Raw genomic sequence first — 20,853 nt, forward strand, 5'->3', positions numbered from 1 at the left:
CCATCTGGGGGATCGGGAGTTCGAGGCTCCCTTTCTGCCATCAGCCAGCTGGGCAGCATCAGCTGAGACTTCCCCTCCCTGGGTTTGCATCTGTAATGCTGAGATGGTGACCTGGGGTCGGGGCAGAGCCGCAGGTGCTTGCCCGGCGGCTAGCCCGTGGGAGTGGTCCGGGCCCCTCCTGCTTCCGGCTCCCCAGCCACCCCCCATCAACCTCCAGCCTCTCCTTCTGCTGGGACAGATGCCAGGTGGCAACCTCTCACGGGGTCAGCTGAGGCAGGAGAGACCAGGGGAGCAGGACCCCAAGTCCTAGTGGACAAGCCTGCGCAGATGGCCGTGCCCTCAGCCTCTGGCCTGAGCCCTTCTGCGCTCGGATCCCACATCTCTGGAATTTCGGTCCCTCTTCCTGTCCACAGGTCCCCGTCACAGAGAGCCTTGGCTCACCGCCCGTCCCCAAAGCCCCCGGTAGGCTGATTCAGGAGATGTTTCAATAATTTACTGGGAAGCGGACACTCACGCACACACATTTTATTTTTCGTATGATGCGCCCATTAATCCTTTGCAGTTTAATAGCCTAGAAGCCTTCCTTGTGGGGCTTTCCTGTCCTCCTGGGGGCTGCATCCAGGTCTCCTGCTAACATGGATGGAGGTGTCTCCCCTAGGCTGAGGGGGACGAGAATGTTCCATGGATGTGTCCCCCCAGGACTTTCATAGAATCTGCTATGAGGGCTGTCGATGTAGCTCAGAATACAACTACAGGTGTTTTTCTTTGGCTTTTGACCCGTTGCTGGGATGGCATTCCACAAAGAACGTGGGCACTGACCAGGCTGGACAAAGGGCACAACCACGAGGGACACGTAAGGGAACCCCATTCACGGTGCACATGTGGGCTCCCCGGGGCTGCGGGAGAAGGGGGTGGCCCCCGTCCTGCTGGGGTAGCTTTGGAAAGTCTCCACTCGGGGGGTTAGGCCACCGTGCACCACCCGGACTCTTTGGCTTTGCCCGGTGGCCCCTCCTGTTCCTTCCCCAGCCTCTTATCAGGGCTCCCAATCTTGAACACCTAGGTCACCCGTCCTGGGGCTGCTCCCGTCTCTGAAGGGGGGACTTCCAGAATGGCGCCCGCTCAGCCCCCCTACCATCCCGGGAAATAAGCCAGGGCGGGGAGGGTGGGCCCCAATCTTGGCGGGAGACCCTGGGGCCCAGTTTATCTGGGAAGAGAGGCAGGTTAGCAGTCGTCTGCAACAGAAACGCCCCAGACTGTTCAGGCTCACACTCTGCCGCCGGCCCTGAGGCCTCCTCGATTCTCGGTCACCACCCGGATGGGGCGTTCAACCAGGGTGGTGTGGCACACAGGGGCCCTTGGAACAGTGGCCCCCATCCCTCCCCTCCCCCCGGCAGCTCTCCTTCCCTGGAGCATCTGGCGGGTGGTCACTCCTCCTGCAGCAGGGGCTCCCGGTCCCCCTCCTGCACTCCCTCGTCCTCCTCCTTCTCCATGCAGCCCACCGTGGCCGCCAACCCGGCACCCACGCCTCCCCCGACCACAGCCGCCCCCGTGGCCCCCACCGCAGCTCCTGCGGCCACCATCCCCGCTTCTGCGGCCAGCGCCGCGGCGGCCATGCCGGCGCCCACCACGCCCCCCGCCAGGCCCATGAGCCCCGCGCCCACGGCGCCGCCCACGGCGGCCAGGTGGCCGCAGAAGCGCACGGTGTAGGAGTCCATGAAGGCCTTGGCCTCGGCCTGCAGCTCGGCCTCCAGGGCCTCTAAGGTCTGCTCCCTCCCCGTGCACAGCAAGGCCGCCCCGTGCCGAGCCAGGATCGCGTCCTTCTGGGCCGACAGGAGGTTCCGCATGGTGTCTGGCAGCACCCGGAGCGCAGAGAATATGCGCTTGGTGGCCACGTCCTGTGATGGACGAGAAAGAAGGGGCCCTGACCTGGAGCCCAGGTGCCTCCCACTGGACGCTGGCCACCCCACCCCCTGCCCAAAGACCAGCCGCGCTTCTGCAGGGCGCCCGGCCTCCCGGGGCCCGAGGCTCACCTGCTGCCGCAAGTACTCCTCAAACTCCTTCTTGGCAGCTTCCACCGTCCGAAGGTCGCGCAGCTGGGCAGCCATCTGTCCACGGCAGAAGCCGGCTGCCTCCCTCCTTCCCCCGCCGGGCGCCGCCGCGTCCCCCGCTCCATCTCGGGGCGCCCGGCCCGCCTCCCACCCGCGTCCTCCCCGTAGCCCCATACCTCATCCGGAGAGGCGCACCCAGGCCCCGTCCTGCCCATCCAGCCCGAGAGGTTCTGCGGAGACAGCGTCGGGGGGTCAGGGGGCGCGGGGGCCAGCGGGTCTCCTGGGGCTCCGGGGAGCTTTCACACCTTGATTTCCTGAGCCAGCTGCTGCCCCGTGAGCAGGCGTCTGTCCCACCGGGCCGCGGGGCGCCCCTCGCTCCAGTAGCCCTGGCAGCGGCTCTTGGCGTGCAGGGGGGCCGCGCTCAGCACGTCGGCCACGTAGGCGCGGAGGTGGCCAGCATCGTCATCTGTGTCTGAGGAAGAGAGTCCTCATGCAGAGGCGCCTGGTAAGCAGGACCGGCTTCGGAGGAGAAAGGGGTGTCGGGAGAGGAGGAGGAGAGGAGGAGGGGGAGGAGAAGGAGGAGGAGAAGGAGGACGAGGAGGAGGACGGGGAGGAGGAGAGGAAGAGGGGGAGGAGGAGGGGGGGAGGAGGAGGGCAGGCTGGGGAGGCTTTGCTCCTGGGACACTCACCTCCCGGGCTTCCGTGGCCTTTGCTCGCCCACCGCCTCCTGGGAGCTGGCAGGAGGCAGCAGCGGGCTCGCCTTCCTTGGAGCAGCCCCTGAACCTTGGGGTATTTGCCAGACGACTTCTAGAGAGGAGTGGGGATGCGCTCTGAGCGGGCTCGCTGACAGGACCCCTCCCCGGCTAACTGACCTTCTGCCCCGTCTACACCCCCGCCCCATCCCCTCCCTCACCTTGATGATGTCGCCTACATGCCCCTGCCCCGCCTTGCTGGGGTGGGATGAGTCACGAACTAAGAGGTCCAGGTGCTGGAAGAGAAGGGGTGCTGATAGCAGCAGCCGGGGTGTCGGAGTCTGGGGTGACGAGTCCAGAAACGGGCATCTCACCTGGATTGGCACCATCCCATAATGCCTGCCCATCACCTCGGCCACGTGGACAAACATCTGGGGACGGGGCACAGGGGTCATGGCTGGGCCACTCCAAGGGCTGTGCCTCCCCTCCCCCTGGGCCACTGGAGGACACCCTCCCGGCTCCTGGCCCCAGGACCCTCCTACCTCTCCCCGACCAGGCATGTCCTGGTTTACCCTCTGCCCCCAGCCCCCCGTCCGGCTCCAGGTCACAAAATCCTGGGCCAGAGCTGAAAGGCACCGCTGGCCTCACGGTCAGGACAGGGACAGGGTGCAGCCCCAAGAGCAGCTGTCTCCTCACCTCCAGATATTCCAGGTCTGTATCCTTCAGCTCCTGGAAGGCCGTGAGGATCTGGAACCAAGGAGAACAAGGTGGAAGAGGGTCTGTGAAGGCAAAGAGACACTGGGAAGACCCCGGTGAGGAAGGAGCCCCAGGCAGACCGTGGGGCTCAGGATGTGCGAGCGACCAGCCCGGGGGTCCCCCCGCAGCCTGCAGGGCACGGCTGGCCTGGCCGCGAGGGGTGGAGGGCAGGCAGGGGAACGGTCCACAGACCTTCAGCTGCCCCAGGGATCTCCGACCCACCTTTAGGACCTTCACACTGACTGGGGGCACCCCCTTGCAGGGGCACCCCCAGAACCTGCGGGGACCCCAGACACAGGAGCCTCTGGGATAAAGGGGACAGTCCCCGGGGCTTGGAGGGCCAGACCGGGCTGGGATGGCCCTGGTGTGGGTGGCGAGAGCGGAGCAGGGCAGGCAGAGGGGCTGGGGGGCCTCACCTGGTAGGAGCTCAGCATGGAGGTGAGGGCGCAAAGCCGGGTCCTCGTTTCCCTGCTCAGTTCAGGGCTCATGGCGTCCCCCGTGTCCACCAGGAACACGGCCACCTGTGTGGAGGCAGGGGTGCACACTGAGGGGTCAGCCTGCCGCGCCCCCGAGGTATCTCTGCCCGCCCCATCTTCTCGTCCCGGCCCCCAGAGCTTTCCTGCCCGATTCCCTTCTCCGTGAGCCGGTCTGGACTCCTCTGCCCCTTCCCCCCTCACCTTCCTGCCCTCCTTCCCCAGCAGGAAGGGATGGCTCCACATCCAGAGGCCCCTGGTGAGGCTGTTGGCTCCCCACCGGAAGCCCTGCCCGGAGCCCCCTCCCCTCGGCCAGCCGCCCTCGCCGGGCTCCTGTGGGGCAGAGAAGCAGAGCATCCGTTGGCCCATCTGGCCCCCTCCCCTCCCCAAGCCAGGCTGGGTCCCTGCCCCAGCCCCCAGCCCCCGTCCCAGCCCCGCCCTCACCAGGCCGGGCAGGCCCTGAAGCAGGTGGTTTAGGAGGAAGGTCTTCCCTGAGTACCGCTCTCCCAGGACAGCAAGGAGGCAGACGGGGGTGTCCCTGGCCAGCGGGTGCTTCAGGCAGCGGTTGATGGCCCCCATCCTCAGGATGAGGCCCCCGGAGGCGTTGACGCGCACCAGCAGCAGCGGCTCGGCCCTCACCGCGCAGGTCTCCTGGGCCCGGAGACAGGGCTCCCTGAGCACCCAGGCTGGGGCGCGTCCACCCGAGCCCCGCCTCCCTCCCGGACACCCCGGTGTGAGGTCAAAGCCCCCGGTGGGGACGAGGCCTGCGCACCTGCAGCGTGGTGGGCAGCGGCCTCCGCGGCAGGAGCCGCATCCTCTCCCCCAGGCCCCGGAGGCCCTTCTTCTGCTTGCAGGTCTTGCGGCACTCGGGGCAGCAGGGCGGCCCGCAGCCGGGGACACGGTGGGTGCTGAAGCACCGCGGGCAGAAGTCGTGGCCGCAGTCCAGAGAGATGGGCTCGCGCGGCCTCTCCAGGCAGATGGAGCAGGCGGGCGGCTCCCGGGGCGCCACAGGCCGGGACCCCAGCCCCAGCTCCAACTTGGGGAACGGTACGTGGGACCTGGGGGCGGTGTGCGGGGCGCGGGGACCCCAGAGCAGCAGTCAGAGGGAGCCTGAGACGGCGAAGCCTGGATGGAGCCGTCGTGGGCAAGTTCCCGCCCGGGTCTGCCCCGTTTCTAACGGTCCAGGAGGGAAGGATGGGGTGAACAGACAAGATGGTGCACCCTGCCCGGAGCCTGGCACAGACACCCACGGAAATCCTCCCCCATGGCCTCCTGCTGCGAGGGGAGGGGTCCCTCCAGGGGCCACTGACCTCTCCAGACCCCAAGGGGATCCCTTCTACTACCTCCCTCGGGCAGCGGGGACCATAAGGAGAGGCCTCCCGTGGGGCGGCAGGTGGCTCTTGGAAGATTCCAGCTCTGAGCTGGCATCTGCCTCGCTGCAGCACCCACCTGATTTTCCCATCCCTCCCTCCACAGCCTGGCAGCCCCAACCTCACGCTGCCTCCCCTGGGGCAGGCCTCCAGGCCCCAGTCCCGCCGCCAGGCCCTGCCACTTACCAACTGTTCCTGCTGTTGCCCATGAAGCTCTGTTTTCTCTCCTTGGGGAGAAATTGGGGAGAAAAAAAATCCCAAAAATGTTATTTAGAAGGGAATCCAGACTTCTATCTTCATCCTGGATTCCAGGCGCCCCCATCCTCCCTCTGCAGACCCAGTCCCCACCCCCCAGGTCTCAGGACCAAAGACTCGCCTGTTTGCCAAGCCGGTGACAAAAGGAAATGACTGACAAGGCAGACCTCGGCATGGGAGGCTGGCGTGGGGAGAGGGTCCGGGAGAGGGTCCGGGAGCAGGGAGGACACCCAGGAGACCTTTGGCGGCGCTGAGGATGGCTTTCCTCCCGGAAGGGCTGGCGGAGCTGTGGCCAGTGGAGGCTGGGGGGGGTCTCCCCAGAGGACACAAGTCGGCAGGGCTGGAAAATGGATGTGACAGTCGGGAGAGAGGAGGCTGCCTCTGGACTCACCCCAGGGGGAGGAGACAGGACTGCGGGAACCAGGGCTCCGGAGGGAGGGACGGAGCCGGGCCCAGAATCCCTGGCAGAGGCTGGGATGCAGGCAAGCCGGGGTGGTGAGTCGCCATGGAGACGGGAGGGAGAGATAAGGACAGGGAGGGGGAGGGTGGATGGGGAGGAAGCCACATGGGTGTGCGGTAGACACGGGACTAGGCTGGCACGGCCCCTGCTGGCCCCGCGGGGTTCTTCCGGGACCACCGGGCAGGGGGTGCAGAAGGCAGGGCTGTGGGAACGGGGAGAGAGCATGACCTGTGCTGACCTAGAGCCACGATGGCCTCCTTCCTCCCATGGATGGTCTCTGTACTGGGCACCTGCCAAGTGCGGGGCCCGTGATGCCACCCCACTGCCTGTGGCCTGCACGTCCCTCCCTCAGGTTGTCCCAGCTGCGGCTTTCCTCAGCACCCTGGGCTGCTCTGACGTCGGCTGCGTGTCCCCTGGTGTCTTCCTCCTCCAGTGACTTTCACCCTCCTTCAAGCTTGTGACAGTTACCCCTGGCCCTTCTAACTGCCTCTCACCCGGGCTCCTCCCATCCACCCCCCAGTTCGCTGCCAGCCCAGACCCCTGGGCACAGCCGACCCCTTGCTGCTCAAACACCTGCCATGGCTCCCTACTCCCGTCGGATCGAAAGCCGAAGTTCCTGGTCCGCATCCGAGGGCCTGAACCTTCCTCGGCAGCCCTCCCTCCCCCACCTCCACACCTTCGCTCAGTGGGGCCCCCATCCCTCCTGAGACCCTCGCAGGCCCAGCTCAGGGGCCGCCCCTCCCGCCTGGACGTGATCTTGCCCTCAGGTGGCCTGTGGCTTGTGGACCTGACCCGTGACGGGCTCTGGAGCCGGGCTGAGCCGGCTCAACTCCCAGCTGACCCCTGCGAGCCGGGGCCCCAGGTGCTGCCTCTCACTTCTCTGAGCTCTGAGGGGTCACGATTACATATGGAAAGCCACTTGCCGGGGGTTAAGAGTTATTCTTAAACCAGGACGCAGGGGGGTGGGGTGGGACTCCTACCCTGGAGGCGGTCAGGCGAGACCACCCTCAGCAGGCGGGGATGACCCTGCAGCCCGGGCTGGGCCTTGCTTGCCGGGGACCGGAGCGCCTCTTAATCAAAGCAGAGACTCGAGCCCTCGAGGAGTTGAGAGCAAAGCCTCACTGGGCGGGGTTCAGGGCCGTGTCCACTGCTCTCCTTCGAGGCCAAGTGGGTTTCCTCGGTCACGCGGCCCCACATCCCTGGCAGACAGATGCGGGGAGAGAGCCTGGGCGCCTGACTCACGTGCACTCCGACCCCTGCCCTGTCCCAGCGTGAGACCCGGGAAGGGACCGTCCTCTGGGAGCCTCCGTTTTCTCATCGCCAGGCAGAGATGTGGTAAAGCAGACGGGCACCCAGCCTTCCCCCGGCAACACTCCCTGGGCACCCGGCCCTCAGGGCACGTGTCCCACTGTGGGACAGGCCCCTGGTGGCCTGGCTCCAGCCCCTGACCTCCTGACCTCTGTCCCAGCTTCTGGGCTGGGAGGAGGGGGCTGGGGTGGAGCCAAAAATCCAGTCTCCAGACGGGGACCCTGTTTGGGGTGACTCTGGGTCCCCGGATGCAGGCAGGAGCTGCTTCACCGACCCCGGTGCACACGCACGCACACATATACACGCACACACACATACACATGCACACACACCGTCACACGTGCCCTTCACGTCAATTCACACACACGCACACGGTCGGCACGCTCCCCCTCACCTGCGCTGCGCACACGTGCCTTCACTGCCCTCCCTCGCCTGTGGACACCAAACATGCACACACGTGAACACGCCACACTTAGACTCACAACTGCACACAGACCTCCGCACACATGCATATGCTCACTCATGAATGCTTACACAAACACATTCACGTGTGCACCAAGGCCTTCACGCTCGGGCACACTTACGCTCGAGCTCACAGGGACACACACACCCTCTTACCCACAGGCACAGGAACTCACCCTCAACCTCACAACCTATGAGGAGGTACCGTTTCACTCTCATTTTACAGATGATGAAACTGAGGCCAGAGAGGTTAAGTCTCTTTCCAAGGTCACACAGCTGTGAGTGACGGTGCTGGAATCCCGACCCAGGCCATCAGTCCCCCCACCCAGCCACCCAGCCACCCCTGTACCCGTCTGTCTTCTCATCCATCAGCCTCCAGCGTGTCTGCCCATCCAATCACCCGTCCTTACGCTTCTCCGTCCAGAGGACAGGTATTTACTGAGCACGTTACACCCGGCAGGACGCTGGCCCTGAGTACAGGCTGGTGAACACCTGGGGTGCCTCCAGTCGAGCAGGGGAGGAAGAAGGGTCTCTAGACGACTCCTGAGTGATACGCTCTCTGCCGAGGGCTGTGGAGAGAGGCGGCTGTGAGCACAGAGCCAAGGCAGGGCACTCGGATCTGGACACGTGGGGAGGCTGGGCCTGAAGGATGAACAGGAGTGGCAGGCAAAGGTGTGGCGGGTGGGAGGACAACGTTTCTGGCAGGGGGACCGGAGAGGTGAAGGAGGAGAGGCCGGGGGGGCGGGGCACGCGGGCCCCCCGCCTGCGGTCTCAACCCCCAGTCCCTGCCCCGCAGCGCTCTCTCACTGGGCCCAGGAGGCCACTGCCCTGTCGAGCCACAGGCCTCTGGGTGCTGTCAGGTGTGCTGAGCCCCAGACTTAGCTGCCTTCATGCCCAGGACCCTCCACCCCTGCTCTCACCCAGGCCTCACCAAGGCGCGCCTGTGCCAGGCCGCCTCGTGTGAACATCAGAGACCCGGTCGGGCCGCGTCGGGGGAAGGAGGAGCGGGTCCCGGAGCCGTGGGATGACAGAGCTGGAGGGAGGTGCCCTGTTTGGCTGCCATCTTCTAGCTTCGAATAAAGACCAAGTTGAAGCCAAGCATGGTGTGGAATTCCTGCTTTTGTGGAGAGAAAACAAGGTTTCTACTTCCTGGATGGTCCCTCCCAGGGCCACCAGTCCCCTCCCATCAAGGTGGCCCCCGCCCTGCCCTGAGACAGCCGCTGGGATTGAAAGGCCCCCTCCACGCCCCACCTCCCACCGCCGGCCATGGTTACACGTGGTGTGTAGTTTCCACCTCTGTGTTCAGAGCCGGTGGGGGGCAGTCAGCAGAGGGGCGCCCAGGCCAGCCCTGAACCCTAGGCTGGGCAGGACACAGTCCAGGCGCTGGCGAGGCCAGGCCCACTGTGGCTGCCCAGGACCCTGACCCTGACCCTGACCCTGGCTCCACTCCCTCTCCTGCCAGCTGCCAGGGACTTCCCATCGCAGCAGGAAAGTCCCGAGTCCCTAGCCTCCCGTTCGGAGCCCCCAGCGTCAGTTCATCCCCGGCTTCCTGAAATAATTTTCATAATAGAACAACCATCCGGCACCTGCTTAACAACTTAGGGTCATGATGTCTTGCCAAGAGCTGCCTTCACTGATTCCCACAGCACAGAGACAGCCCTGGCATCTTCAGCTGGGAAACAGGCTTGGGCGCGGGGCGACCGTCCAACTGGGTGAGGCCCCAAGTCTGGGCCTCACCCAGACTTGGGGCCGCTGGGGCTCAGTCTTGCAGGATGGGTGGGAGTTAACCCCCTTCGTGAAAGGTGCTGGGTGAGGGTGGGTGTCCCAGGCACGGGGAGCAGCCCGTGCAGAGGCCGGGCTGGGGTCAGCGCTGGGGAGTAGGGCAGGGTCCGGGGACCGAGGTGGCGGTCAGCAGAGCACAGACATCGGAGGGACATGGGGCAGATTTCAGGCTTTCCTTGCATGACAATGGGAACCGTAAACGATTCGAAGCAGGAGGTATGTGAGCAGATTTGTGTTCCGGAACCATCGCTTTGCCCACACAGACAGACTGCAGGAGACGTGGCTGCTCGGGGCGGCACTTAACTGGGGCTGCAACCCGTCCCCGAGGGACAGCCGTCCAGAGCATCGCTGAGTTTTGCTGCAACAGACAGCAGTCAGAGTCACACGGCCTCCTCACACAGAAGCTTCCACGGCCTGGGGCGGCCCAATGACACGTGCTGAAGGTCAGGAAAGGAGTAGAGAAGCCAAAATCCCAACACGGGGGACAGGAAGGCGGGCTGCAGGGGCAGGACACACAAGACGGGGGGACTCATAGATGTGGTGACAGCAGGTGACAGCGGTGAAGCTGGAAGCCCCCCCAGCGCCTTTCTGAGGTTCGCACCAGTGGGTGGGCAGTCCTTGGCGGCTGGCGGCCAACCAGCCCTCACGCGCCATCTCCCCCCAAACCCGAGCCCAGACCTGGCTCCCGGCCCCGCCCCCCGTGCCACCCCGTTCAGACTCCCAGCCGCCCACCAGGCCTGGAGCATCCAGGCAACGGGCCAGGACGCTGAGGGACAAGGCCACCTGGCCCCTGAGGAGCAGATGCCCCACCAGACTCCGCCCAGCTGGAGCCGGCCCCCCAGACCCCGCCACGGTGAGAGGCAGCTCCTCGCAGCTGCACAGCCGGCCAGACTGAATGGGGCCGGGGCCCCTGCGGTCCAGGCCTCTGTATCCAAACCTCTACTGGCCAGGTGGCCTACACCAAGGCCACCCCCCAGATGGGCCGGACCAGCTGGAGGGCCCTGGACAGCACCCAGGCCTCGGCTCAAACACCAACCCTGCCCAGCTCGCCGGGCCCCGTCACTCCCCTCACTCAAGCTCAGTGTCCCGTGCGGGGTTATTGCGGAGAGCCCGGCATGCAGCTGGTGCTCAATAAATGCCAGCTGCTGATGAGCCGAGGAGGCGAGCCTGGGCTCACCTCACTGTGCCTGCGTCTCCCCAGGCGCCTGCCCCCCGCCTGGGCTCTCAGGCCTCCCTCCTGGGGCCTGACCCCTCCTCTGTGAACTAAAGAGCCGAGAGATTCCTACAGAAGCAGAACCTTCTGGGGTACTTAGGTCATGAGGACGATGCCCCACAGATAAAGTACTGTTTCAGCAGTTTATTGCTGATAAGAATGATCGCACATATTTACTGGGCTCCTAAAATATGCTGAGTCCTTTAAACAACAGACTCTCCAGTTCTCCCCGATTTCCTCTAAAGGTGGAGACATTGCTCCACTTTACAGATGAGGAAACTGAGGCTACCCAGGTGCTCATAGCCACGGCCGCCTTCTGCTGGCCTCCCTCCCTGACTCTCTTTCTCTCTCACACACACAACGTTCCTCCTTCCTCTCTCAACACCACCCCCCACTGCCGCGGGCAGAAGCAGCAGCCCGGAGCTCAGCAATCCACCACGTAGCCTGTTTGCTGACAAGATGAGTGTGGAGTGAGATTAGGTAACAGGGAATGACCAGCTGACCCTGAGGTCAGGAAGGAGGGTGTCCAAAGGCTGGAGTTTGCTTCTGCTTTCTGACAATGACTCTGGCAGCAGAAAGAGCAGGAGTCCCCACCCAGATCGGAGCAGCTGGTCCAGGCTGCTCGGTCCCAGTGGCCATCCTGCTGCCAGAGGCGTGGAGGTGGTCAGCTGAGAGGCCTAAGCAGGCTTGGGAGCCGCCCATGGAGCTCGGGCCAGCCCTGCCCATCCACAGAGGCCACCAGGGACAGACCAGGGCCTGAGAGCCTCAACCACCCCTCCCTCCCCCACCTCTCACATACCCACCCTCCACCCCCAGCCAGGCCGGTTTCGGGTCTTTTTTTAATCTATCTATCTATTTATTTATTTTTGGCTGCGTTGGGTCTTCGTTGCTGCGCGTGGGCTTTAGCCGGGGGGAACATAAAATGGTGTAGCCACTCTGGAGAACGGTCTGGCAGTTTCTTAAAAAACTCAACATGCAACGACCTTATGACCCAGCCATTGCACTCCTGGGCGTTTTCCCCAGAGAAATGCTCCCACAAAATGTTCACACAAAAACCTGGACATGAATGTTTATAACAGCTTTATAAACAAAGTTTATGGCAAAACACTGGAAACCACCCAGCTGTCCTTCAACAGGTAAACGATTAAACAAAGCAGCAGGTCCAAATGGAGAGCACAGCTCGGCAATAGAGGGGAAGGAACCAGTGACACACACAGTAACCTGGATGAATCGCCAGGGAATCATGTTGGATGAAAAAAGCCAAGCCCGAAAGGTTACGTGTTGTATGATTCCATTTATATGACAGTCTTGAAGTGACAAAATTACAGAAATGGAGACCAACTGGTGGTTGCTGGGAGGGTTAAGGAGGGGGTAGGGGCGGAGGGAAGTGAGTGTGGCCGTCATGGGGCCACAGGACGGACCCTGCTGTCCTGGAAACGTCCTGCATCTGACTGCATCCATGTGGTTACCCAGGTTGTGATACTGAAGGACGATTTTACCAGATGTTCCCATTGGGGGAAACTGGGTACAAGATACCTGGGCTCTCTCTGTATCAGTTTGTACAACTGTATGTGAATCTACCATTATCTCAGGATTAAAAGTCTAAGTTAAAAATAAAAGTAAATAACAATCTAAAGGAAGGGTGTCCCTTCCTGCTTAAAATTGGACACCGGCTTTCTGTTGCCCGTAGGGTAGTCTAATGCTCTCTCCCCACCTGGCCTGCTCACCACCTCGAGTTCCCCCCGCCCCAGCCCTCCCCTCCTCCAGCCCCTCGCTCACTCCTCCCAAGCTCGGGGCCACCTTGCCCGAATCTCAACCACGGCGAGTGGCCCAGAGAGGCCCCTCAGCCGACCACGCTCCCTCCGCCGTCCAGCCGCTCTGTCTCATCCTCAGGGCTCTGCCTAGACCCCCGGCCCCCTGCGTGGCCCTCCCGGGGAAGCGGTCCCCTTGCTTGCCCAGCACGCGGCCCCTCAGGGGCCACACTCTGGGCCTGCAAGGGAGGCTGCCGCTGCATGTGTTGGTGGGACCCCAGGACGATCCCACGAAAGAGCCCCTGTCTGCCGAGGCGCCCTGACTCAGTGTGGTCACCAAGCCCAGAGGGCCACCAGCCCAGCCCCCAGGCAACACAAACCTAGGGGGAGTGGGGCTTTGTCCACGAACGTCCACAATGAGCCAGGCTGGAAACGACCCAAGTTCCCACCACGGGACAGTGGGTAAGCAAAGGCGGGGGGATGGGGGGAGGCCCGCACGCAGTGAGACCCCAGGGAGCACAGCTCAGACGTGAGGGTCCCCGTGGTCTCCAAGGAGCGCACGGAGCTTCATCTCTGCGGTCACGTCCACGGTCACATCCACTGACTCTGACCAGGTTAGAAAGGAAACTGACATCCAAAAATGTGTATTTGGGACCTCCCTGGTGGCGCAGTGGTTAAGACTCCGCGCTCCCAACACAAGGGGCCCGGGTTCGATCCCTGGTCCGAGAACGAGATCCCACATGCCTGCCACAACTAAGGAGCCCGCCTGCCGCAACTAAGGTCCGACACAACCAAATAAAAAAAATAAATAAATAAATAAAATAAAATAGTATCCTTACTACAAGACAAAATTTTTTAAAAAAACACAAAAACATGTATTCATCAATTCGCTTAAAATAATAATAACAAATCATCATGTGCTTACATAAATAACATATTTCCATAAAAATAACCATATTTCCCAACACAGAAAAACAGTGAGAAGGACGGTGCCAGCTCGCCTGTCTGCGAGTCTCTGCACCCTGGTTGCACTGGAGCGGCCGGGCTCTCGCGTCTTGTTCTTTGTTCGGTCTTGAGAAGCCTCATGTCGCAGGCTCTGCAAACTCGATCCCACTCCCCGGAAAACCAGGGCAGAGAGTGCAGATAACACACTAGCATTTTTACTGCAAAAATCCTTCCGATCTCTCAGACACCCTGAAGGGGCCTGGGAGACCCTCAGGGACCCGAAATGACACTCTTGAGAACCACTACATAGAACTAGAAAACAACAACAACAACAAGCTATTGTGTTGAGCGAAAAACCAGACGCCGAAGAATATGTGCTGAATTATGCCATTCATAGGAGGTTTGGGAACAAGCAAAACCACTGCAAGATGAGAGCAGTCAGAATAGTGTCTCCCTCGGGCTGGGGAGGGGGACGCACAAACGGGACCTTCTGGGGGCTGGAAACCTTCTGTCTCCCGACCTGGGGGCGGTGACACAGCGGTTCACCCAGGTAAGACTTGGTCGAGCTGCACCCCTGCCCACATGATCGCTAACCTCAATAAAAAGAAAAACTGTAACAGCGGGCTGATACGCCTTGGACTCGGCTTCAGTTTCATTAGAAACGCCAGGACGTGCCCACCCTTCAGTTTGTAAGGATCAGAGGCCACCTGTGGGGGTCCCAGTCCCCAGGGGCATGCCCACTCCCCATTAGAGCCAAGATCACCCTGGTGCAGCCAGGGCAGACCTGGGAGGTCACGGGACACCCACTGGCAAGGCCACCGCTGGACCAAGGAGACCGGGGGCCCGGGTGACACAGCCCTTCCCCACCCCTCCTGGCCCCACTCTGCTGGGTGTTGGGCAGGGCACCTGCCCTGCGCTCTCACCGGGTCTGGATCGGGTAGGGGCATGACAACCAGCTGGGGATTTTCTTCCCCCAGTGAGTCTGTCTTTTTGACTCAAGACCAGCTCTCTTTGTAGGAAAAAAGAAGAAGGGGCTCTTATTTCTGCCTCAGGCAGGAAGCAGACTTGGTGTAACCACCACGGAAAGACAATTAGGAACTGGGCCTTGGAATTCTCCACGGCCCTCCCTTCCCACTGTTTACTATTACACAAGCCAAAGTCCGTCCTGCATCGACACTCCTCTGACCCTCTCCTGCGTCCCCACTTGTCCTCTCTGCCTGGCCGGCCAGCTGGCGCCCGTCCGGCCAGCTGGCGCCCGTCCCTCAAATGCAGCTGCACACTCCCACCCCAGGGCCTTTGCACGTGCTGCCTCTTTCACTCAGACTGCTCTTCACTCGAATATCCTCACAGTTCCCTCCCTCTGCCCCCCCACCACCCCGCGGTCGGTGCTCCAATTGGCCCCTCTCCCCAGCATCTGTCAGTGAGCCTCTATCGGGGCCCACCCATCTCGTGTCTATAGATAGCCTCGGGGGCAGAGCCGAAGACTCGCGTCTGAGCCCACATGGCTCCAGAAGCCTGAAATGTTTCGTGTCTGGTCGTTTACAGAACAAAGCTGCCGGCCCAGCCTTAGTCCCTCCTGGCCTCTCACTGAGCCCTCCCGGCCCCAACTTCCCTGCCTTCAATCACCTTCAATCACCAGTTCAAGTGCGTCTTGTTTTCCCTCATTATGTTCGTCCCCACCCAGCAGGCTGCCAGGCGACCCCTGCGTCCTGCTTGTCATCTTGTGCGTCCCCTCCCCTCCCCGACGTGGGCAGGTGGCCCACCGGGTCTGCTCCTGGATGCATCCCGGTCACCCCGGGGCAGAAGTGCGCCAGGCACTGGAGACGGATGCCGAGAGCGCGGGTGTCCACTTCCGTCCCCCTAAACTTCCCGCATCGTGAGCGCCGGGAAGGGGCACGCTGTTCCGCGTGGTGACTGGCGTGGAGCAGGCGCCCAGTAAACACTGAGGGAGGCAGGGGTGCACGTGCGCGAGGACGTGCGTGTGTGTGTGTGTGTGTGTGTGTGTGTGTGCTTGTTCAGAACTGACAGTGGTGATGAGGACCCTTGCTAGACAGAATTCTGTACCCATCGGTCCTTCCCGTCGGGAGGAATGACACATGGGACAAGAGTCCGGGATTCCAACCCCACGCTCCTCCACTCTGCGGTTTTTACTAAATCATCTCCAGGAAGGAGTGTGAAGTGCAGGGTGCTTCCAGAAAGCAACACCACCCTTGTTCCAGCCTGTCGGCCTCCCCGTGCTGCGTGCAGACCCCCTGCACCTGCCCTGCCTCTCCCCCCGCCATCGCCCCCCAGCGGCACCCCCTCCGGGGTGCTGGGCCCCAGAACCCAGGCTTCTTCCCTCCAGCGGGGGACAGCACCTGGGCAGACAGCTGCTCCCGCCCCGGCATCAGCACCTCAAGGTGGCTGCTGGAGGGGGGGGGGCGGGGGGGTGAATCAGGGGAGCGCGGAGGACCTCTGGGGCGGGAAGACTATTCTAGACGATGCTTCGATGGCGGATACGCATCATTATACGTTCATCTAAGCCCACGGAGTGTACAGCACCAGGAGTGAACCCTCACGTCAACTATGGACTCTGGGCGAGGATGACGAGGTGTGGGTGCAGGTCCCGTCTGGTGGGGTCGTTGCTGGGGGGCCGTGTGCGTGTCAGGGCGGGGGTACGCGGGAAAACCCTGTGCCTTCCTCTTGGTTTTGCTGTGACCCTAAAAGTACTCTAAAAAACAAACTCTGGTATTTTTAAAGGAGCAATTGTTGAACTGTGTGCTTACAGCGCGTGGATTTTACGATCTGTAAATTATACCCCTGCAACCGAGCAGGAAGGACCCTATGGGGCCTTCTCAGGAAAGACCGTCCCAGACCATGACCTCTGCCTGCCTCTTGTTTGCAGAAAAACTTTAGCCTCCTGGGCTTTCCCTGAATTCCAAAGAATAAATTTAATCAGAGAAGTGAGAAAATGCAGAAACAAAGGAAAAAAGTCAAACAAGACGAAATAATAATAGTTTAGCCATAAAACAAAGTCAAAGACCTTTAGTTCCTCCTCAAGGGCAATAGATAACATCCTGAGCCGTATCCTTGAGCTGTTCTGCAGATACTGAAAACCCCCCCACCAGGTGGAAGAAGTTAACTGCATGCTGACCACCAACACGTAGACCCCAGACAGGTTGGAACCTGGAGGTTGACTGAGATTCCGGAAACATCACCCTGTTATCTCACCACCAACCAATCAGAAGAATGTCCAAGAGCTGATCACACACCCTCGACCCCCTCCCTCACTCTGTCTTTATAAATCCTCCGTGAAAGCCCGGAGGGAGTTCGGGTTCTCCTTGTGGCCCTGAAGTTAACGCTGCACTTTCCTTCACCACAACCTGGTGTCAGCAGGTTGGCTTTAACACTCGTGGGCGAGCACACCTGAGTTTGGTTCAGTACCACCCCCATAAATCATTTTTAGAATTAAAAACGCAGATGGAAAATGTCAGAGAAAAGATAAGAACAAGTAAGGATCCATTCGGGAGGCCCAGTATCAACTAATAAAATAATCGGGAAGAGAACAGAGAAAACGGAGGGGAAGTAAACAGGAATGAAGAGGTGACAGAGAAAAGCTTTCCCAGGAGGAGGACACAAGCCTCCCCACGTGCAAGGGCCACCAAGTGGCCACACGGCGAAACAGGAGGAACCACCGGACTCCTCCGACATCAGGGTGGGCACTGCTGCTCTCCAAAAAGGGCCTTCAAGCACCCTTTTCCCCCGAAGATGTGCACCCGTTCATTCCATTACGTTAAAACCAAAACCCCAAAACCTCCATCTGTGTTTCCTTCCCAGCACGCAGCGTCCACACAATTCACACATCGAAATGAAGCCACGCTCCTAAGTTACGTGAGCCCCAGACACCCCAACCCCAAGGGCCTCCGGGTCCACCTCGAAGGTCTGAGCCCAGCACCAATCCGCCCCCCACCCCCATGCGTCTTCACTCGGCCACATTCTGAGCTCTGTCCGCTGAACTTGCCCCAAACCAGAACAAGGTGGGGTGGGGGGGAACAACACCGAATCCCTCCTAATTTCCCCCCTTTCAAGAAGGAAAACACGGGAGGGAAGGAGCCCACACCCCGCACGGCCCCCATCAGTCGGGACCCATGCTGGCGACACCCCTCCCGCGTGGCCCCCTCCCCGCCCCCCTGCCCACCACACACCTGTCATCACGGCACCTTCTCAGGTTCTCCCCTCTGGCTCCAGGACGGCTGAGGTTGTGTGTCTGTTCACCGCTGCCTTCACGGGGGTATGCGCTGGCCTGTGTCCCCCCCGAAAGTCACCTGCTGAAGCCGACCCCAGGGCGGGCCTGATGCGGTCTGACCTGACGCCCCAAGGGACACCACACCCTCGTCCTGCGGTAACCACCAGGGCCCTGCCCCTTCCCGCGGCCTCTGGGGAGGGGCCGGGGCCGGCAGCTCAGCCAGACCCCTCCTTCCTTCCGACAGGCAGCCCCGTCTCCCTCGGAGCGCGGCTCATTCTGCCTGGGTTGGAGGACATACCCTCTGCTGCGGGAGATGTGGGCGTCTCGTCCTCAGCTGTGGTCTGAGACACTCCACAGGCTGCTGGGCTTTCAGGACAAAACCAAAGACCTTGTGTCAACCAGGGTCCTGGCTGGAAACAAAGGCAGACTCAGCTGTTTTGTAGAGCATTTCATGAAGGGACGGTCACCTGGATGCGGGACTTAAGGAAACCAGCATGGGGGGCGTCGAGGCGCCCGGGGCCCTCCCGGGCTGCAGGGATAAGGGGAGGAGATGGGTTGTCAGGGCCAGTGAGGCGGTTACGGGGGGGGGGAGCCGTCCCTGGGGGTGCGGAGGGAGCACAGCCACGAGCAGACTGCGGTCCTGGGCAGGACAGGGCCTGGGGGGACACCCGAACCCCTCTCCCCCCACGTCCTGCCAGGGCCTCCCACTGGCCGAATCCTGCTGGAAGCTGGGGCCACAGGAACAGTGGCGCCCTGGGGACAGAGCAGGACGGAGAAAGGTGGAGCGGAGAGGCGAACGCCAAGGGGGTGGGCAAGAGACCCATGCAAGGCCCATGGGATGGGAGCCCTCACCTCCTGGAACCAGCTCTGCAGCAGACGGGCTGTCCAGCGGGCAGCAGCGTCCTGACAGACCGTCCCCTCCGTGCCCACCACTCCGCAGCCTCGGAGCCCCCTCACTGCCACCCACCCCCACTCAGGCAGCCGCCTCCCCCAACAACGCCGGTCAGAGAAGCCCCTCACCTACCGCAGGGGCGTCTTCCTCAGACACCTAACAATGGGCAGAGCAAACCAGGCACCAGGAGGGCCGAGACCCAAGCTCAGGGCTTGTGGCCCCAGCGGAGCCAACATGACTCAGCACCTCGCCTGCAAAGTCACGGCCAACCAGCCTGGGACCCGGGACCAGACGCCTCCGGGTGACCCGCACCCCAAGAATGGAGTCCCCCTGCCCCTGCTCGAGTTAGCCCCTCCCAAAGTGGAGCCCAGGGCCGTGCATCAGATCAGCTAAACCAACCAACTGCACCCTCGTTCCAGGCAGGGGGACCCCCAGACACGGGAAGAAATTTCCATGCTGGACAGCCAATAAACGTGCCCATTGATACGGGCCCCTTTCCGTGCGTCCAAGGGTTTCCCTCAGACACTGTCTTCAGAGGGAGGACTGACTCACGGTACCTGTGGCCAAATTTCTTTCCCTGAAGAGTTAAACCAAGCCTCAACCACACCCAGCAAGCACAGTGCCTGCTTTGCACACCCACATACATTAAGTTTTTAAGAAAAAACTAATAGGCAAAATATGATTGATACTACATCATTGCTTAATTCTTTCTCTTTCCTTTTTTGTTTTTGGTTTGTGTTCTTTCGGTTTTGGCGGGGGAGGGGTTCCTATGTGTATTAGTTGTACTCAGCAGAAGTCTGATACTTGACTTAGGACATGTTTTATTATTTGTTTTGATGACTGACTTTTCATTATTTTCCTTTCTGTAGCCTGTGCTAAAATTAGCTGGCATTTGCTGAAAAGAGAGATGTTTTAGGATTAGATTCAGCTGTGTGTAACAGGAAACAACCAAAGAGGCCTAAACTAGATAGAAGTTTCTTTCTCTGCCACATAAAAGAGGGCTAGAGAAGGGCAGTCCAGAGCTGGCTTTGGACCTGCTCCACGAATCCTCCCTGATCACCTCCCACCACCCCCTGAAGGGGCCTCCTCCTCACTGTCCAAGGTGGCAGCTGGAGCGCCAGCCATCATGCCCAGGAACAGGACAGAGGGCTGGAAGAAGAGGGAAGAGCTGCTGCCTTTGCCCCACATCTGTTTGCATCTTCCTGGCCAAAATTCAGACATGTGGCCTCACCAAGGGAAGCTGGACAATCAGGCCAGCTAAGAATCAGGACCTCACTACTCAGGACTAAGGGAAGAATGGCTATCGAGAGGAAGGCTACCATCTCTTCCACAGACAAGGATAAAAATCACACTTGAGGCAATCCGTTCATGGAAGAACAATCACTACATTTATGATGATGACAGCACATGTCTACTGAACAGTTACCAACTGTGGGCCCTGTGCTAGGCACCTGAAGCCCAGCGCTCACACAGGCCTCTGAAGGACAGACCATGACCACACTTGTTCTACAGAGGAGCAAACCGAGGCACGGAGAGGCCAGGTGACTTGTCCGAGGCCACCCAGCTAACAGGTGGCACCACTTGGATCTGAATGCAGGCAGCTGGCTCCAGGTCCCCAGGACACGCACCTACGAAGAGACAACTCTCACCAGCACTCACAGAACCGGGGCCAGCGGGGCGCACCCAAGGGGCCGCGGACTCAGGAGTGAGGAGGGGGCCCGGGGCCAGAGCTGCTCTCTCACTCTGAGCCTCTGCACGTCTCATCCACTCGACAAACGCTCGTCCCCGACACGCGTGGCGTGTGCGATGAACCGTCTGGTGCCTGTGTTTGCGGCTCCGTGGGCAGCCAGCACACGGCAGCTGCTCCGAAGACACCTGACCTGTGAGCGGACGCAGGGTCCACGCGGGGTCGAGACGCAGCCCCTGCCCTCCGGCGCTCAAGGCCAAGTAAGGAGATGGCAGGCGGCCCCGCGGGGAACAGAGCCGGCTCAGGCGGGGCCTCCATGCGACGAGCCTGGTGTGGCCGGGCTGTACTTTGTGAGTCTCGAGCAGTCAGGGGTAAGGCCCTCGACGTAGGCCTCAGCCACACTTCGCATTCCTCTCAACTCCAAGGTGAGAAGTGTAGGCTCAGCCCTGAGGCCACAGGGGGGCTCGAAGGAGGGGGTGGCAGAGCGGCCCCCAGGGGAGACTGTCCTGGCAGCCTATGCCGAGGACTCTGTCA

The 20,853-nt window shown here is 61.4% G+C and overlaps 1 protein-coding gene and 1 long non-coding RNA gene across 16 annotated transcripts; one reads left to right on the forward strand and one right to left on the reverse strand.

Moving 5' to 3' along the window:
- Positions 1–510: 510 nt before the first annotated feature.
- Positions 511–7,120, reverse strand: RNF112 (ring finger protein 112). 8 transcript variants are annotated; one of them, XM_082374094.1, is made up of 15 exons: positions 7,035–7,120; positions 5,716–5,934; positions 5,526–5,566; positions 4,742–5,027; positions 4,414–4,617; positions 4,174–4,302; positions 3,913–4,017; positions 3,437–3,487; positions 3,115–3,171; positions 2,962–3,036; positions 2,738–2,855; positions 2,354–2,520; positions 2,225–2,278; positions 2,031–2,105; positions 511–1,895 (listed from the first exon to the last, which is right to left on the reverse strand). In XM_082374094.1, exons 2-15 carry the CDS (start codon positions 5,767–5,769, stop codon positions 1,425–1,427), a joined length of 1,887 nt encoding a protein of 628 aa, XP_082230220.1. In that variant the 5' UTR covers positions 5,770–5,934; positions 7,035–7,120; the 3' UTR covers positions 511–1,424. The 8 variants fall into 8 exon arrangements, with proteins under 8 accessions (XP_082230220.1, XP_082230219.1, XP_082230222.1 ...); XM_082374093.1 differs by having other exon boundaries at positions 4,414–4,620; XM_082374096.1 differs by lacking the exon at positions 4,174–4,302 and having other exon boundaries at positions 4,414–4,620.
- On the forward strand, positions 2,464–8,922 carry LOC309619185. Of its 8 annotated transcripts, none has more exons than XR_014238798.1 (4): positions 2,464–2,553; positions 3,443–3,552; positions 8,051–8,255; positions 8,749–8,922. It is a non-coding gene; the product is annotated as an uncharacterized lncRNA (long non-coding RNA). The 8 variants fall into 8 exon arrangements; XR_014238799.1 differs by having other exon boundaries at positions 2,470–2,553; positions 8,197–8,255; XR_014238802.1 differs by lacking the exons at positions 2,464–2,553; positions 3,443–3,552 and adding an exon at positions 4,945–5,016 and having other exon boundaries at positions 8,051–8,102; positions 8,197–8,255.
- Positions 8,923–20,853: the final 11,931 nt, after the last annotated feature.

This window comes from Balaenoptera borealis (assembly GCF_965194805.1).
Source record: "Balaenoptera borealis genome assembly, chromosome: 20".
NCBI classification, from domain to species: domain Eukaryota; kingdom Metazoa; phylum Chordata; class Mammalia; order Artiodactyla; family Balaenopteridae; genus Balaenoptera; species Balaenoptera borealis.

Coding starts and splice junctions, on each gene's coding strand:
- RNF112 (XM_082374089.1), bottom strand. CDS start 5,769: ATGCCGAGGTCTGCCTTGTCAGTCATTTCCTTTTGTCACCGGCTTGGC. Junction 5,028..5,525: donor GGCAACAGCAGGAACAGTTG/GTAAGTGGCAGG, acceptor CACCGCCCCCAG/GTCCCACGTACCGTTCCCCA. Junction 2,521..2,737: donor AGGCCACGGAAGCCCGGGAG/GTGAGTGTCCCA, acceptor TCTCTTCCTCAG/ACACAGATGACGATGCTGGC.